Source organism: Pogona vitticeps, chromosome 1 (genome assembly GCF_051106095.1).
Source record: "Pogona vitticeps strain Pit_001003342236 chromosome 1, PviZW2.1, whole genome shotgun sequence".
Taxonomy (NCBI): domain Eukaryota; kingdom Metazoa; phylum Chordata; class Lepidosauria; order Squamata; family Agamidae; genus Pogona; species Pogona vitticeps.
Genome location: NC_135783.1, coordinates 55,185,991 through 55,205,804, shown reverse-complemented (window position 1 = coordinate 55,205,804; position 19,814 = coordinate 55,185,991). Strand labels below are relative to the sequence as shown.

Here is a 19,814-nt window from a genome sequence, read left to right as displayed (position 1 = left end):
ATTGTCACTCTATAATTGTAGTACAACTATCTTCTACTTAAACAAAATGTTATCAGGATGCTGCTCAATATAAAGAATTATCCTCTGTCTCCAGCAATAAGAAAGAAAAATGTTTGTTTACATTACTTCATGTCTTTTTAAAGCTTCTATAGACCTCTGCATCAGCATCTATTATAGACATAAAGTTTATTATCCTTTGCACACACATTGTCCAAAATTTAGGAAAATCAATTCTCAGACACAAACACAGGGTACACTTAGCAAATGCTCTTTCATGATTATTGAACTTCATTGAAAAACACATCATGAACATTTACTAGTTCACACAGTTAATCACACATATGTATCAAATTATAGTATAAAGTTCCAGAAACACTTTATTTAAAAATGGAGCTGTAAATGCTTATAACATACATAATAAATGTAACAAAAATAAATAAGGAGTATGCGTTCATACAAATAAGAACATTGTAAATGCAAACACTTATTACAGAACACAAAAGTTGTAAATGTCTGAGAAACACAAAAAAGAATTGTGTGAATAGCCTAAATGTTCACTTTTCTTCCCCATAACCGTTTCCTATTTCCCATCCCAATTATTTGTTTGTGGTTCCTCTCCCAAGCACTGAAAAGAAAGGAAGAAATAACAATGGCCAAAATCTTGTCACTGCTCTCAGTGCATTTTGCCACACCAATTAAACTTTAACAACATTTGTAAACAAGTTTTTCCTGATCTCTGTTTATAGAGAATGGAATACAGAGTTTGATAAGAGGCAGTTTTTTTTTATTTTAAAGCAAGAGAGAGAGAGAGAGAGAGAGAGAGAGAGAGAGAGAAAGGGAAAAAAGGAAAAGAAAAAATAATCCAATATACAATAGGGTTCATGGGGTTTTTATTTTTCTCTCTCTACAAAAATGTTTTTGTTTAAGTTTGTCAAATTTTGTCATGACTTCCAAAATCCTGTACAGTTTAAAAATATACAGGAAAAAGGTATTTTTAAACAAGTGACACATAAGATTATTGCTGAAATATTAAAGATTATTTCATAGAAGCTTCAAAGTTGTATCCATAACCATAATATATAGACTGATGCGGAAACACAGGAAAATTCCAGTTATTAGTAGCATTTGACAGAAGACCTTGAAATTACAGTGTTCTGGAAACACAAGATTAACTTTCATTATTATTTCCAAATGTTAGGTTACTGGGACAGTTTTAAAGATAAATAGGCTTATAAGAGATATTTTAACAGCTTTGCTCTTAAGCAGTATATGAAAAGAAAAGCCTACGTTAGTTTTCTTCCAGAAATTCTTATAAACATATAAGACTGTCTTACTAGTGAATCTACAGGAAAACATGAATAATTTGTATGCCTGGAGTCAGCCTACTCAACAGATTACTATTATTCTATCCCCAAATCTGATTTTTTTTAAAATCAATTCATGATAATCTCAAGAAGTACTCACAGTTGTATGTTCTGTTTGGCATTGATGTTATATCACAAAATGGACTTTCAGGCAATAGACTTACATAGCCATACATTTAAACTGGTTTCAAAATTCCAAACATCAGGACAGAAATGATATGACATTAAATTTTCATCAACATTAAAAAGACATACTGAAAAGGATCACTGAAGGGCCAAATGGATCCTTTTGGGAAGTAGACTGCTGAAGGTGGTTTTTAAAGAAAGACAATTATGACCACTTCTCTCAATACAGACTATTGATATGTTCACCATCTGCTCCCAGCAAATTCTTAGTGCAAACATAATATTTGAGCTATATTAAGCCCCGAGAAAATTTACATAGCAATGAAGTTATATCAGTCATAATGGTTTTAAATCTTTAGTATGCAACAATGGACATACTGTGAAATCTGCTTTTTCTATACTGTGGTGTGTTAACAGTATTAAAATGTAATATATTCTCATTTAATCCCCTTAGAATCAAATTTAAATTATCAATAATTTTATACAAATTTACGTGAAGAGGCTCAATTACAGATCAACTTGGCACAGGAGACTTAGAGGTTTAATAATGATGGCCTTCCTCCTGTTTGCTGTCTGCCAAAAGAAATTAAACTATGAAGGAAAAGATCCAAAGTTAAGTGCTTGCAAAGCCCATAAAATTACCACAAACCGCATTTCTATGTCAGTACCAATTTTTATCTTAATGAGTCAAGTGGTATGTGTGACATCCAAAACATCACAGTTAAGTGGTTGGTATAACAAAGCAATAGCAATTTTACCAAGTTTTTAAAAACTCTTTGAACAACGCTACGACTCTTGTTGAATTCTGCACAATCAATACTAAAGATGACAGATAATGTATGTCATTCACGCAAAGTTGGATCTTCTTCCTCTCCATCTGGATTGAACCTATTAAAATGTATGCTGAAATCATGCTCAGATTCAACATTGCCAAGTTCATTTGAAGCAGAGGCTGCAGTGGATCGAGCAGCCCTTGCTTCTGGTTGACAGTTTGGTTGTAACTGAGGATGGGCACTTTGAGAAACAGGGCTGGATTTCTGCTTAGGCTGAGTTGCTTGGACAGAGGCAGCAAATCCCAAGTTGCTCAGAGCATCCAAAGTCCCATCAGGGTCAATCATTGAATTTATCACTACATAAAAAGGAAAGAACATTGTTAAAAGACAGTTTAAAGATTTGGTGAGAGCACACCCTCTATTAAAATTGCTCTGATATTATTATGCATCCTGCAGGGGGTGCCTCCCACAGAGAGAGAGGGAGGGAGGGAGGGAATCGGTAAATGGGATATGTGTGCCCTGCACCAGTGGTCCCCAGATGTTCTTGGACTTCAACTCCCAGAAATCCTGACCAGCAGAGGTGGTGGTGAAGGCTTCTAGGAGCTGTAGTCCAAGAACATATAGAGGCCCAAGGTTGGGGACCACTGCCTTACACAGTTGTATAACCTTCCAAAAAGTTCATGAGAACCAAGGCATCATACCAGCTGCTCTACTTTCAGGGTGTATGCAAATTTTACAAGACTTCCACCCTAGAAGCTTTTATACAGTAATTAAGAAAAAGGACTTCAGTGTGAATTTTCATAGTTTTAGGCATTTGTTTAGGATTATGTCTGCTTCAACTGAATGGGTTAACAAAGAATAAGGAAATACTTCTGCCCTGTTCATACCAACAGATAAAATAACTGAACTGCATGAAAGAGGAGACAAAATGCAATATATTGCACCCACATATGCTAATTAGGAGACAAACTTAATCTGACTGATCTTCAGAGTGCTACAGTAGCTGCACGGTATTTATATTTTAGATGGAAAACCTCCATAGACAAGGACTAGCAGTCTTTTGGAGACTATCAATCAAGCTTCTTATCTATGAACCAGGAAAGGTTTACTGAAAACATCCCCCCCCCAATTAATCATTAGAGTTATTCTGTATAGTTCCCAAAGTAAGCCAATTATTTTGGCACATGAGATGGAAAATCCTATAGAAGCAGCTGTCCTCACTCCTGGCAATAATAAAGCACATTCGGTAACTGAACATTAGCTGTTGTTACATGACACCTAAAACCTACTGCCTGAAAAAACTGTCTTACTCTGAAACCACTGACTTAAACAACTTTTGAATAAGATGTTAAATACCTTGCAGTTGTTTCTCAACCCTCTTCAGTTCTTGCAATATAGATGATATTTCCTGCAGGTAAACATGTACAGCTTTTATCCAATTTCATTAAAGAGAAGTTTCAAGACCCAGGGTTCATCCCTTTATACCATGTTTTCCCCCAAATAAGACAGGGTCTTATATGAATTTTTGCTCCAAAAACGCATTAGGGCTTATTTTCAGGGGACATTTTAATTTTTTCATGTACAACAATCTACATTTATTCAAATACTGTCATGTCATCTTCTGGTTGCTGCACAATGGCAGAGGGCGGGGTTTCACTTAACTGGGGCTTAGTTTGGGGGTACGGCTTATATTACGAGGATCCTGAAAAATCACACTAGGGCCTATTTTCAGGTTAGATCTTATTTTGGGGGAAATAGGGTATATGTATTATAAAAATGTTTGGTGAATACTACCTATGTTGATGCTGAAGATAAATTGAAGTTTCCATAGCAGTTTTAAATGTGCAGTTAGAAATACAATTCTTCAATTTAACTGCCCTTCTAATTTTCTGGATTACAACTATGACCACCGCTGCATATTGGCCATGTTTCCTGGCTCCTACGGAAGTTGTAGTACAAAACATCTGGAGAGAATCAGGGTTACTGATCATGGATCTTTCATGTCATGAGTGAACTGACCCTTGTATTGTTGACTCTTGCTGTCACAGTCATCCCTCAAATAAACTTTAAACCAGAACAGACACAAACCTGCCAGTTCTACCTTGAAAGTTTATTTCAAACCAAAAAGGCTGTGGAAGTCAGTAATTCCCAAGGATATATATGCAACTAAATCTGTTTAGTATCTAAAATTATGGTAAGTACTTTCTCCTGAACATATCAACCCATTCACCAAGGTTCCTTTGGAGGCACTTATAATGATACTATGTTTACCAGAGAAAAACCTATGGCACTTAAATGAGGGTTTCTCCGCTGTGGTGTTAATCTACTGTGGTAATAAATTACCTTCTATTAGAGATAAAGATGGGATCCTCTGGTCTAAGTGTTGTGCTATTTTGTTAACAATACATATTCACACAGGCATCCAGAAATAGTGGTCTTTAATATTGGTTTTACTAAGTTCTGGATATATTCTTGAACATGTTGTTTTTATTATATTGCTTTTACTTTATAAACTGTTTTTCTGTCTGTAACGACGAGAGGCAGTCTGTACACACTTTTGAGAAATAACAACATTTCATAGGTGAAATGCCTGTTAAGCAAATTATGCCTCTGTAAAGGTATACTGGCAGGGGGAGAATATGGTAATTAAAGTGTTCCTGTTTCTGCCACTGCTGGTATTTAAGGAGTTCCTGCTTCAATCCTAGGGGTTGCCTGACTTGTGTGCAATCAGACTGACTAAGGATGAGTTGCAGATGAGTCTTGGGCTCAAAACTTTAATTAACAGGATCTTAGCCATGATGAGGTTACGTTTCTTTTTTCTCCTGTAAGAAACAGCTTTTAATGTGAAGAAATTCTTAATTATAAACATCAAAAATCTATTTCCTTTAAGTTTTGAAAAAGAAATAAGTCCCCCCCTTTTCATCCTACCTAATAAGGGTGAATATTATTATATTATCATACCATACTTGATGTTTTCACAATTGGGATTTCACTCTCAATTCTCAATTTCTTTTCAATGTCTTCCCAGTTTCGGTCTTTGTCCTTAAATAATATTCTGTAGTCAAGGAACAAAACAGAATGATGTGACCATTATCATATTACACTTGTATGAATCAATGAAAATAAAACCGGGCCAGCTGTTTGAAAAACTCTAATGTCTGTTTAAAAAAACAGAATGGTATTTTCAGTTTTATGTGGAAGTACAAACTAGTCTTAATTTTTCTTGCAAACAATAAAGATCAGCAGAAACCCTGTTGCTTAGCCAAATGCCCCCCTCACATACACACCTTATCACAGTTTCTGTAGACAGATCTAAATATTTAATATTTGCACTTTGCAGTGAGCCTTACTATAAAAGCTGTGATGTTCCATATTCTTTGAGTACTGGAGGCAGGAAAAATTGGCAAGGTGAAAGAGCATTTCAAACCTTGACAGGACTAAAACAATATATGAGTAGTAGCACTAGATTATTTCTATTATTTTTTTAATTGTGTCTTCTACCTACACTGGTACATGACATCTTGTCTAGAGTTTAGCTGTTAAAAGACAAAATGAGAAGTATCTTCAGGCTATCACTATTGTCTGTATTACCACCCAACTACCATTTGTTAACAGCAACTCTTAATCTAATGATCAGTGTTTATATTTTTTACATTCCAACACCTCATATATCATCCTCATAAATTTTGTCCTATAGTTAGGATTACCTTGAAGTGGTTAAACTGGGAGAAGAAACAGTTTTGAATGGGATGCATATGCTGTTTGGCTACAGAAGAATGTTAGTAGATGCTGCCATGAGACAGAAATATTTGGAGAAGAGCAGGGGTGGGATAACAGGCGGAAGCTACCAAGGTGACCATCTGGAAAAGGTGTGCATCCTGTCCTCTGAGACAAAGGCTCTTTCCAAGAGGGAATGCAGGACAGAACTTAAAAACTGTAAGTGTCTAGGGGAAAGGAAGTGGGACTTTTCTGCATTTATGTGGAGGTCTACAGAAGTGAGAAGGCTGGTTGTTCTGTGCAGGGAAACATGAAGGTAGTCCTTTGAGAGTGCAATGATAAACCAGCAATTGATGTACAGATAGACATGGATGCCCAGGGTGAGCAGCTACTGCTGCTGTGAACATGCTGGGGGTGATGGCCAGGCTGAAGGAAAGGATGAGAAATTGGTAACTGGTGGCTTTGAAGGTGGAAGAAAGGAAACAATGGTAATCTGAATGGATAGATATGTGGAAATACACAGTTCCTCAGTGGCAAACCATTCCCCTTGGTGGAGAAGGGACAAAATGGCTGTCAAGGTGATAGTGCAGCACTGACAATGTAGGCATTGAGGGCTCAAAAGTTAAGGATGGAGTGGATATCTTGCTTGGGGATAGCAAAGCATTTGGAGAAGAAACTTTGTGTAAAGGCTTGAGTGGAGTTTGGTTCTACTGCACCCTTGAAAAGGAGGGAAAGAATTTGCACAAGATAGGGGAAGGAGGGACAACCCTGTATGCAGGGCTGATGTGAAATGGATAAAGCACCTCTTTGTGGTGATGTGGAGGGTCTAACATTCTGATGCAATAGCTGCCCAGGCAGGCAGGTAAAGATCCAGCCTGTTATCCATCTCTTTGTGAAAGAGGCTGAGTTTGTCAAATGGTAACTCCTCCACTGTAGGACTCACCTCTGAATACAGGTCTAAAAGAGCATAGCTGCACATGTTTCCTCAATGAATGGCTGTTGCCTGGGCTTTGGCTTTGCAGCTGGCTAGACAGCATGCAGTAGTAATTTGCTGGATACCGAGATGGTGGGCCTCTGTGTAGAAGATGAAGGCTATCTCTGGTCATCATCTGGAAATTTGTCAAGGATGTACTGCTCTCAAAGGAACTACTAATGAGCCCCCATAAACGTCTGATAATTGGCAACCATAAGGGAGAACACAGCAAGGGAATAATAGATTTTTCTGTTGAGGCCATCGAGCTTCCTGTCCTCTGTCAAGCCTTGGGTTGAAAGTGCTGCTGCGGAGTGCCAGATTGGTGAAAGAAAATGCATCAACTATTCAGGACCTAATCCTGGATGAACATGCTGATCTAGTCTCTATTACAAATGCCTGGTGGAATGAATCTGGAGGACACAATCATTCTCAGCTGTCTACTTATGTTCACTGTGCATTAGCAATCTATATATTTTTGGGGGGGGGGAGGTGGAGCTGCAATAGTCTACGGTGATTCCAGTCTCCTTCTCATGTGCCATGTGCCCCACTCTTTGCTGGGTTGTAAGTGTGTGACCTGAAAGTGGATGACCAGTACAGAACAGGGATTCTGTTGGTATACTTATCAACAGTTTCCCTTCCTGAGCTATCCAAGTTGGAGGTGATGCTGGAGTCCCTTTGGCTTCTTGTCCTTGTGAGCCGTGTCTTAGGATTTCAAGAATTTCATGTCAGCTACAGAACTGCCCCAAATGATATCTTGACTCAGTCATGTAGCAGAGCACACTCTGGTCCTAATTTTCTATGCTGAGCAAGTGAGGACTGTGCAGAAACTTTCTGTAATTCCATTGCCGATTGTCTATATAGTCCATTGTCATAGACAAATTTGTACCTGCTGGAGTCTGGCCTCCCTGAACCTCAGACCCTGCATGGGGTGGGAAGTTGATTAGGATAGTATGCCCCAGGAAACTGATAGATCAAAAGGTTTCTTGGTGGCCCTTGCAGAGTTTCCTGTCACCTTGTCAGGTGATCCTGTCAAAGCCCCTGTTGAGCTTTGGAATTGAGAAACTGCTCTTAAGCATTCCCGCATCTGCACAGAACTATCCAGTAGACCTATTTTGAGTGGTTAAGGGCTTATTAGGTGGTTTTCCTCAAGAACAAGATGCTAATCACTTGAGAGCCCACTGTGATTGGTTGGCATGACAACCTGCAGACAAGGTTGCTCACATCTGTTCTGACTTGGATGCTGTAGCTGACACAGGTCATGTGAAAGTAACGTTGTTCCCAACTTGTCCTGTTTTAATGGACAGGTTTCAATCTGTGTAGCCTGAGGATATGGACAGCATCTTTGGAATGATGAAGGCCACCATATGTATCCTTGTTCTTGCTGGCTCAAGAAGTGGGTGAGTGGGTAAAAGGGGTGGCAAATGCTTCCTTGCAGCAAGGTAGGTTTCCAGCATGTCTAAAGGACAAAATAGTGAGATTGCTATTTAAAAAGCCCTCCTTGGATCCAACTGCATTGAATAATTATAATGTAGTCTCCAATATGTCATTATTGGGCTAGATGTTGGAGTGAAATGGTTCTCAGCTTCAGAAGTTCCTGGATAAGACAGATTATCTGGCTCCATCTGGAAGGAAGGCCAGGCCACAAAGGAAGTGTACAAACGGGTAGCAAAGAATTCCAGGGATGATATTAGGAAGGCAAAAAGGCTAAAACTGCCCAGAGACTCTTGCAGAGTGCAGGCAGCATACAAGTCGAATGGATAAAATAAATAGATAGATTAAAAGCTGAGAATGAGCTGAAGTTAGCAAGAGAATTTGTTGCTAAAAGCAATAAAAAGCATTATTCTGATACATTTGTAGCAAAAGACAGAGAAAAGAAATAGTGGCTCCACTAAACTACTCAATGAGGATGGAAAAATGGCAACAGATGACAAAGAAAATGCAGATGTGCTCAATTCCTACTTTAGCTCAGTATTTTCCCAAAAGACAGTCCGTCTATTACTCTTCAGGCAAATGTGAAATAAAAGTGGAGGGGGCAGGATTGCAGCTTGAGACTGATGAAGAAGCATTCAAGGAATACCCTTGAAAATATCCAGGATCCAATGAACTGCATCCAATAATAATGAAGGAACTGACTGAAGAACTTTCAGTACCACTATCTATTATTTCTTGAAACCACGGAGGATGGGTGATGTGCTAGATGACTGGAGGGGGGATAATGTCCATATCTTTAATAAGGGCAAAAAAGAGGAAGCTATAACTATAGACCAGTCACCCTGATATCAATCCCAGGGAAAACAGATTAGAAAGTGGTCACTCTGCAAGCACATTGAACGCAATGCAGTAATAACTAGAAGCCACCACAGATTTCTTAAGAACAAATTCTGCCAGACTAATCTTATTGCATTGTCTCATTGAGTAACCTCTCTGGTGGACGGTGAGAATAGTGTAAATGTAATATATCTTGACTTCAGCAAAGCTTTTAACAAAGCACCCCGTGATGTTCTGATTAGCAAGCTAACTAGATGTGGACTGGATAGAACAACTATCAGGTGAATACACAGTTTGTTACAGAACTGTACTCGGAGATTGCTTATCAATGGGTCCTCCTCAAACTAAGAGGAGGTGACAAGTAGGGTACCATAAGTCTCAGTCCTGGGCCTAGTGCAATATTTTTTATTAATGATGTGGTGCAGAAAATGCTTATCAAATTTACTGATTATAAAACAATTGGGTGGAATGGTTAATATTCTGGAAGACAAACAAAATTCAATAAGCTCTTAACAGGCTTGCATACTGGACTTAAAACAACAGAAAGAAATTTAACAGGGATAAGTGCAAAGTCCTACACTTGTGGGGGGCCAAATGCATAGTTACAAGATGGGGGTTACTTGGCTCAGTAATATTACATGTGAGAAGGATTTTGAAATTATTATAGATCACAAGCTGAATATGAGTGAACAGTGGAATGTTGCCACAAACAAGGCAAATGCTGTTTTAGGCTTCATGAACAGAAATATAGTCTCCAAATCCTGTGAAGTACTAATTCCCCTCTCTTTCTGGACATCTATAGTCACAGTACGCAAAATGCAATAAGGATGCAAAATGGAACAAGTTCAGAGGAGGACAACAAAGAGGATCAGACAACTGGAAATTAAGCCTATAAGGAAAGACTGAAAGAATTGGGTATTTTTAATCTTGAAAAAAGAAGACGAGGGGAGACAGAATATCACTTTTCAAATACTTGAAAGGTTGTCATGTTCAATCATCTCAAAATGCAGGACATGTAATAATGATCTCAAGTTATTGGAAGCCATATTTCAGTTAAATATCAGGGAAAATGTCCTAATGTTAGAGCAGTATGACAATGGAACCAAGCAATATGACCAGAAGAACTAGCAAACATTAATGCTAAAATGTAGAGAGAGGCTGCAATGAAAAAGCTGAGGGGGTTGGGTGAGGGGACAGAGAGAATTACTTTATTTGTTCATGAAGAAAGAAATAAAGCATTATTGCATATTAGCTCAGGAGACATGTTATCTTCATATTTCCAAAGGAATCAGGTTGGGGATTAAGATAAATACTATTCAACAATTTGAGCAATGTGCTGCTGTTATTTCCAGCCACACAAGTTATTTATGTCACACTGCCAAGTGACAGGTTTAATTAAAATGAAGGTGTTAGCAGAGAAACCTAAATTCCTTCCTTCAGACTCTCTTGTTTCCTAACTACTGGTGCATTTTAATCCATTTTAAGTTTGATTTAAGAAATTAATAGAAAATTATATTTTACCTCTTAAATTTGAAAAATACAGCAGACTCTTGCTCTATGCATTCTTAGTTGATATGAGCTGCAAATTACACCTCAACCTTTTAATAACGTTTCTTTGCCAGGGTACTGTATTGACAATGAGCACAGGTTACCTGATTTTACCGGCTGTTTTATCTATAGATTGTCTAATCTTCCGGGAAAACTGGAAAACTGAGGACAACAGCAAGGTATCTCCCATAACCTGAAATATTTCAAGGAGATAATTTTTACTGAATCAAAATAGTTTCTAGATTATTTTCTGAAAAAAAGAGTGAACTTTGTGGCTTTAGCTAAAACTCCGAATTATGTTGATTAGAGATGGGGATATTTGTATATGAATATCCCTGCACAGGTGGACATAATGAGTGTCTGGACCCCTGGCGATGGACTGTTTACCTGTGCGGGGGTATTTATATTTGTATACAAATACGAATACCCTCATCTCTAATGCTGATCTCTTTGACACATAAGTACATCAAAATTAAGAAAACGACCCTGAGCTGTAAAGGTAGTTTTTGAAAGCCCTGGCACACTCTGAAAGTATATTCATAAAAAAAGAAGAAAATACTACAACCTGACTATAGCCAAATATCTGGTAACAACATTACTATTTTATGATTAAAACAGTGATGCAGCTTATCAGTTTGACTATGGCCAGTCTGAATTAAATGCATGTATTTATTTTATGAATGCACTTTTATGTTAAAAATAGTATCTCAGCCCTCTGTGTAAAACTGGAGGCATCCCAAAAATCTAGATGCTATATATATATATATACTGTTAAAATGAACATTATAATATAATTATGTAATTATGATTATTATAATTTAGCAGGTCAACCTTGTGAAAAGGAAAAAACTGAGCTCCTTCACAACAAAGTTGTTTAGAGGATAAAGTGGGGTGGCGAAGAACCATATTCACCACATTGAGCTCACTGGCCAAAAGACAAATTTTAATGTGATACAGAAATAAATAATTGTCAAACATACATTTGCATGTAACCTTCCTAGAACGACTTCAGTCTTGTATGCTGCTTCTTCCCTTTAGCCTTTTTTCATTTACCACAGGATTACCCTAGAGTTCCAATTTTTTCTGGGGCTCATGGCCTCTGCTTTATTAAGCCAGAATCCACCTCTAACACACTAAAAGCTGCCTATAGGATTAATAATAACAATGCAGAATCCAGAATGAAACCATACTCCTAACTGTGGAAGAGACAGTTCACACCTAAATGACCTGGTACTGAAAGTCAAAAAGAGGCAACTGATTGAAACTTTGGATTATCCATTTGTCTGTGTGAATTTAAAGCACAGTAGACACTTACTTCATCCCTACTCCAGGTTCGACGACGTGTAATTGTGGGGGGTTCAGGAACATCTGTTGACTGTGGCTTGGGTTCATTAGGCCGAGAGTTCCCATCTGGGGTTTTAGCGTTCACTACTGGAGGAATCTTCCTGAAGTTTAGACTTTCATCAAATACACGGTCAACTAACTGAGAATATATATAAATTTACACCCATACAGACAAAATTAGTGACAAAAGGAAAGAAACTACAGAACTGCTATGAGTCCCTTACCTCCAATGTTCCCTCTATGAAAGCATAAAATGACTGACATATGCCACTATATATTATACAACAAAATAATTTAGTAAATTCTGCCCAAAACACTATTTTAGTTAAGAAGCTCCACAATTTGATATTGACCAAAAGAAGAAGAGTGTCACATAATGGTGATGCATTCTAGTTTCTGTTACTGCTGCACAGAAGAGGGTGGTACTCACATTTATGTAGTAAAGAGGTATTACAACATTATCTAACTCAGAGAAAATGCATATTTACATTACCAGAGGCTTAGTAGCGTGAGTAGGGAACAATAAAAAGAAACCAACATGAACAGAGTAAAAATCACACAACAAACACTATTAACCAAGTCTTATGCTTGAGAATTTAAAATAAATCAACAGGGACAACACAACAAAGAGTGAATATTCAGGGTTGGCATATTTTGGCATAGAATAGTTGGTGGGGTGTGTGTGTGTATGTGTGTGTCTGTGTCTGTGTGTGTTTGCTAGATAAAATCATGGCTGTCTCTCAACCATTTCCTGAAAAACAACAAAATCACTATTTATAGTAATGAAAGTCAGAACGAAATACTAAAATCTGTATTTCAAAAGTTACATTCTGGAGGCTAGCATCTGTTACTTTGGGACAAATTGTTGTTTACTTGAAAATGTTAATGCCTAGTAATGCAGAACCACAGCACAAATTTTCCTTCTCAGATCTTTGTTTCAGTGCTGGAACTCTATTTCTGAATGTTTCATATGAGGTTACAAATCTAGAATTTATTCTACTTCGTTGTTACTGGTTTAAAATTGTGCAGACAAACTCAACAGATAAAGGACTGAAGAGGGCGCAACTGATGAAATAGTATCTGTTAGTCTTCAAAGCATCACAAGATTGATAGTCGTTGCAACAGACAGGCATAACTGACCATCCTCACTGCAAAACAACTATTATCAAATTTTATCAGTGTAGTGTTTCCAATTTGTTAAAAGAAAAGAGGTGTTTACTATTGGCCTACTCCTGAAACTACTTTTTCTAAGAAAACTGCCAACCCTGAAAACTAAACAAAGAATTAAGAACAAGACAAACAGCAACATAACTTGAAGGGAATTGATTTTATGTAATTTTAAGTGCATTTACTAGAGTTTGCAATAGTGACATGAACAAGCAAATTCACATACAAAAACAGCACATCACACGAAGCCAAAACTTCAACTGCAGCATGAAGCTGTGCTAATTTAGATTGTTTATAATGAATAAAGGAATTTAGCTTAGAATGTTAGATTATCAGAAGATTATTAGATTATTAGATTATTCAGAAGTAAAAATAAGTCCAGGAAAATCTAAGACCACTAAAATGCACAGTGCATTATCTAACACATAAATATTTTATAGCACGGGATATAAACATATATTTCTTTTTCTTTAAGCACTTAGAGATATTACTCAGTTGCATCTGAGGATATGAGAATTTTTTAAAAAAACAAAGGATCTTATGTTCTAACTGCTATTTAAAATTATATCATGTTAATTGTATTGCCTTCTTATATTGATCATAGTAAAAACATATTCCTTACATATGAGAATGAATGGCTGCAATCCAGTAATAACTACAGCAGGCTCACTGAATCAATGAAACTTACAAAGGAATTGATTCACAAGATCCACACCAATAGGCCTACTCTAGTTATGACTTACTACTGGATTTTGATCAGTGTTTGATAGTAGTAGATAACCTAACCTTAAAAGGAAAGAAAAAATGTGTTCATGCACATAGAAGTAAAAATAAATAAAAACAATGCCAAAAGGATAAAGCAAAAGAAATAAAGAAAAGGAAGAACCTTATGCATTTCTCCATGAAGATCTCCTACCTCTTCTCTAGTGTCTATGGCAGAGCCAGGGGTGGTGGCAGCAGTGCTTACTGTGGTACTAGGAGCAGTGCCTGATGAAGTCACCGAATCTATCTCTCCTGCTACATCATTGATTTCCCTTGCGATGAGAGCCAGGTCCTGACTGATCCTGTTAATGATTAATACAGCATTACAGGTGATCAAGCTCAAAGTCTAGATTATGGTTCTTTACAATCTGGAATACACTACAATTTCCAGGATTTTAAACTAAGGATCACTGAAACTGCCTTCTTGTAGCTCTGATAGATAAAAGAACAGTAGTAGGCAATATCTCAGCTAAATGACTCTCTCATTTTTCTGCTGTAAGTGTATAAATCTCTCTCGTTCTCTCCATATTTTTAATGCTTGAAATTCATTGTTGCATCTTTTATCATACAAAAATGTCGTTACATGATTTCAACCATGGGCTAACATAATGTTTTCTAACCTTGTAGTTAACTGAGGATTTAATTATATAATACATTCTACTTCCAGTAAAAAGAAAGGGTGAAATCCAGTGTTTTGCAAGCATATTGATGTTCAAGCAACATTTCATTCCTCTCTCCTCCTATTTTCTCTGAAGCCCTTCAATTTGCCCTAAAAGTCTCACAATAATCTGGAACACATTTTTAGAGGGTATGGGGAGTAACAGGACAGAAGAGGATAACACTGCCTGCTAATTCACTGATGGAAGCTGTTCTGTTAGAACCTGGGGCTAATAGGAGAGAAACCAAGAAATATAAATTCACACATATATACCATTACATTATTTCTGTGGTATAGCCTACAATTCCCAAGGTCTTCCTTCTGTTTTGATTGTCCAGAGTATATTTGCTAGCTTCCATGAATGATTGCTATTGGTAGATTGCTTCCCTCCTGCAAATCATTTCATCCTTCTCAGATTTATTTATAGAGAGTAAAAAGTATATGCCTCCTTACTGTTTATTTAGGATCTATACACTATAGTTTTAGGAGGAAAAAAAGATGAAAATCCTACAGATATCCTTCTGTAGATATATCCATTGTTTTTATAAGTTATTCTGTACAAACAATTTTGGATATCCAGGATCAGAAGATGAATATTTTGATATTTTACACAATGTTAGCTCAAGTTATTTTATAGATATGACTGAATGGTAGACCAACAATAAGCTGCATTCCTTTCTGCCTTCTTTCATCACACTAAAAGCCTGTCCTGAGACTGCATGGTGTGGTATGTGACGGGCCGAAGGTTGCAGGTAGACCACGTTTGTGTGATAAGATATGCTTTATGATTATAAAAGTATCCCTTTGGAGCCAACCTATTATGTTTTAATATAAATGGTTATTATAACATTTCTAATTATGAATGTGAACTAGTTTTGTAGTGTTTTTATAACAGAGCAGAATTACCCACCATACACTACCTTAGAGAGTCCAAAACATGTAACTGTATTATTTCACCTGACATATCTGAATTCTTAAATTAATTTTAATACTAAATTTTATTCTTGTTTTTCCATTTGGACTCAAAAACAATATCAAGTGCCATTTCTCATAATCAGTGTGATATAATGGTTAAAGCAAGCCCATGACCACATCTCCTCTGACTTTTGATGCCTTTCTTGATAGCACAAACTGCATGCTGTTGGGTCAAGACAAAGGTGCAGAGACATACGAGTGCAGGGGCGAGCAACAAGCAAGCATCTTGGTAGTGATACAACTGAAGAGCCATGTTCCTGTAACTGTGTGTCAATCCATTCAAGCTCTCAGTGCTTGCGAAGGAAATGGTTTGCATGTGTGGCAGGGGAGAGAGTAAGAAAAGCCCTGGTGCCCTAACAAAAGGAAAAGGTGGTGCCAAAAAGACAAAGAGGACTGACTCTGCCCGCTGTTGCTTCTTACTCCACTGATAGGCTTTAATCCCTGGTTGACTTCTACTGTGAATCAAGGCCCTCCACAGGGGGAAAATCTCCAGCTGGATTTAGACAGACTAGGTTCCTATAGCTACTGAAAACTGAAGCTTACTTGGTGCTCTTGGGCATGTTATCATCTTCGAGCTTAACCTCCTCCAGGGAGATATTTTGATACCTACACTAACTTGAGCTCCTGGAAAGAAAGGAGGGCTATGAACATAAACACTATAATGCTTCAACAACATGACATTCAACAAAGGAATCTACTGTGGTTTTTGTTGTTGTTGTTTTCAGAGCTGATAACAGCGTGGGAACTGCTTTGTTTGAAAGACACCATGTCACTTCTGAAGCACAGCATTTCTCCTTGGACTTCAGCTCCTTAAAAAAAACCTTTTGGGATGCAGATTTTTTTAAATGGGTTAATGGAGGCCTTGTGAAGAAGTAGATTTCCCTCAAGCAAAAATGAAATAAAATAAAATAAAAATCAACGAATAAACTAGGTGTCTATTCTATTCTGTAATATGTCTATTATATTCTATAATATATTGTAAAAATCACATTGTGCCACTTGGATGTGATGATGGAACAAAGAACTTATGAACCTCTACTGTGTCGCAAGCTATACCCAAATCATCAGCAAGAAGAGTTCTGAATTCCCTACATCAAGGGTCCTCCTCATCTCAATGAGAAAAGTCTATTTTCCAACACAACACTTGCCAACCTTTCTGTTACTATGAAATTACTCACTAGGTAAAGGTTCCCCTTGACATTTAGTCCAGTTGTGTCCAGTTCTAGGGCATGGTGCTCATCCTAGTCTCCAAGCCGTAGAGCTAGCATTTGTCTGTAGACAGTTTCCGTAGTCACATGGCCAGCACGACTAGACATGGAATGCCATTACCTTCCCACTGTGGTGGTACCTATTTATCTACTTGCATTTACATGCTTTCAAACTGCTAGGTTGGCAGGAGCTGGGACAAACGACGGGAGCTCACTCCGTCACGTGGATTCAATCTTACGACTGCTGATCTTCTGACCTTACAGCACAGAGGCTTCTGTGGTTTAAGCCGCAGCACCACCACGTCCCTGGTCAGCAAAATAATTTAATCCATCTCTTTTATTTTTGTTCCATATCTGGAATACAAATCTTGTTTCTGAGCCAGAATATTTCCAAATAAACTCATTTTGCAACCTATGGTGTGAATTTTGTTGATTCAGAATAAAACACAGTTAAGATTAACCAGTTTGACAGGTTTATAGAAAACAAAAATGTGTAGTTAATCGAAAGTGGAAGTAAAAGATTCTGAACTCTTAATCATAGCACCCCAGAGGAGTGGATGAATGTGAAAACCTTAGATTTGCACTGGTGTGTGAGTCTGAAACCCTGGGGAAGATGAACCTGTGGTCTGATCCAGTATAATGCAGCTTCTATTTTTTATGTGACATCTAGATGTAACTATTCTGTATTTAAGAACACTATAATAGGTTCTTGCCCTGCTAATAAAAGAAAGCTCTGAATGCTTCCACAGCCGACTGCACAGTTTTAATATAGTCTATAAATAAACCCAGTATCACACACATTCTGTTACTAGCCTATGACTTTGTAAGGTGCTGATATTTTCAACTGTCTACTCATCCCTTGAAAGCCAACCTTGCTATTTCTTCTCGATGAGCAGTCCAATCACGAATGTAATCTTCCTGTTCCTTTATCCTATGCTTGAAGACATTGCTAGTTTGCGCTGATGTTCCAGTGCTCTGCAATCGAGTAGTTTTCAGGGCTGGAGAAGTACGTAGACGGGCATGTTTAGGAGAATTACGGTTTGATCCAAATTCATCTTCTGAGGTGGAAGCATAATCAGTAGGAAAGCGCCTCCATCTTGAATTTACTAAATTAGTTTAATTATTAAAAAAGAATTATTATTGTTTCTATTTTAAGAAATAAAGTTATTATTTTAGAAACATCATAACAGCACATCACATTGACTTTATTCCAAACCCAAAATACCTCATAAAAAGTGTTTGCTGACTACAGTTTAAAAAAGAAAGCTACTAAAAGTTTGTTAAATAATGGTGGCTAATTTTCAAAATGTGAAAAAAGGCTACCTTTTGTACAATGCTGAGTTAACAAGACAGGAATGATGCTAGCCTGCTATATATCAGGGCCCAATTCATCTTCCTTCATCTCTATAATGAACTTGTACTTTTTCTGCAAATTCTGTCCATTGTTAAAGAAGTCTAAATATATATTAGATAACTTGAACCATAATTACCATAAGTGAAATAAAGTACTTGTAGAGAAAAATAAATTGTGTTGTTTGAAATTCATCCTTAAGACATCAGGTAGCATTCACTAACCATTATAAGAGCAGATTGGACTTGTAATCATGACCCTTTGTTACATTTTTAGGAAGAACAGTAAAGGTCAATTCAAGAACCAACATTTCCATTTTCAGTGACCACTACACAAAGAGGTTTTGTTTGTATGTTGAAGGATATCCACTAATACCAATAAGAACCACTCAAAATACATCTGTGCCTTCATAATCTGACAAGTGAAGCACCAATATATGCTTTTATATGTGTCTCTGGAGATTGGTTACCTTGGGCTACAATTAATATCTGATGTAGAGCCAAACAAGATGAGATATTCTTTGTGCAATCAAGCAACTGTAGGATTGGCTTTTCAGAAGTAAACTGGAAATGTGAGCCCAATGCAGACTGAGACATTTGTGTGAGGACAGAATAGCTTTCACATGTTGTCCCTACTGTGGTCCTAATGTAGAGCAGGACTTCCAGATGTGCTATTTCTATTGGGAAAATCTTGTCATTCAATGTGATCATAAAGAGCAAGGACTGGGTCCCCAATGTGAGTTGGGACATCACTAGTGCAAAAAGGTTTAAAGCCAATCTGTCCCTCCACACCAGAGACCTGATCTCTACAATTTACTTTTTAAAAGCCCATCTGTGCACTTTACTATTTAAAAGCCTTTGGTAGTATGGTAGTATGAATAGTATCTTAGTAGTATGAACATCATATTATCTTATTTTTTTAAAGTTGGTATTCAAAAGATATTCTTTCTGCTGACGCTAGTCAGACCACAGATGATACCTATAAAATAATTCAGGATTTTGTTCATATTTTGTTAGAAATGTAAATGCCCAATTTTACAATGGGTAAAGATAGCTATCATTTTTGAGTGAGAATGTATACAATGAACTCTAAATAGAAGTAGCATGTGAAGTTAGAATACAGCTTTATTACAGTCCAGTCAGCTGAAGACTAAATGTATTATTTCAATACCAGATTTTATGAGCAGAGACCAATAAGAGCGGCTTTGCTGTCAAATATTTAGAAGATTGATTTTTTTCACCATTAATTAAAAAGCATATCAACAGTTCGATAAGCAGAAAAAGCACCTATTTCTAAAAGCATGCAGAAACAGAATTGAGAGCTAAAGAAATAGCATGAATTGGGCCCAGCTGTGTTCTGGAGTACATTCTGATTTGTTCTCAAAGGGCTCCAACCATCAATTCCAAGTATTTTATGTATTTAAAATGATAAAATCTGTTTGGGTTTTTTAAAAAATTGTTTTATACATGTAGAACTGTTCCTGCAACCCAGCATTGTAAAATGTTAGCACTGAAAATAAAACATATATAAATAAAAACCAGGTATTTAGGAGTGAACAAAAAAAATTTAAAAAATGTTTC

General features: G+C 37.1%; 1 protein-coding gene and 1 long non-coding RNA gene across 22 annotated transcripts in view; one reads left to right on the top strand and one right to left on the bottom strand.

Moving 5' to 3' along the window:
- Positions 1-351: 351 nt before the first annotated feature.
- The window catches only part of CEP170 (centrosomal protein 170), a 106,947-nt gene continuing 87,484 nt past the window's right edge, over positions 352-19,814 (bottom strand). For 8 of the 21 annotated variants that reach the window (XM_020787555.3, XM_072993085.2, XM_020787605.3 and 5 more), the window contains 7 exons: positions 17,755-17,989; positions 14,167-14,344; positions 12,085-12,252; positions 10,874-10,962; positions 5,225-5,318; positions 3,620-3,671; positions 352-2,619 (listed from right to left, as the gene is read on the bottom strand). In XM_020787555.3, the coding sequence (XP_020643214.3) occupies positions 2,333-2,619; positions 3,620-3,671; positions 5,225-5,318; positions 10,874-10,962; positions 12,085-12,252; positions 14,167-14,344; positions 17,755-17,989 (1,103 nt within the window). In that variant the 3' untranslated portion in view covers positions 352-2,332. The remainder of the gene's footprint in view (positions 2,620-3,619; positions 3,672-5,224; positions 5,319-10,873; positions 10,963-12,084; positions 12,253-14,166; positions 14,345-17,754; positions 17,990-19,814) is intronic. The other 13 variants (XM_078383098.1, XM_078383102.1, XM_078383104.1 and 10 more) reach the window with 5 other exon arrangements.
- LOC144585872 (uncharacterized) lies at positions 4,341-19,771 on the top strand. Its single transcript, XR_013540467.1, has 2 exons — positions 4,341-4,457; positions 15,826-19,771. It is a non-coding gene; the product is annotated as an uncharacterized LOC144585872 (long non-coding RNA).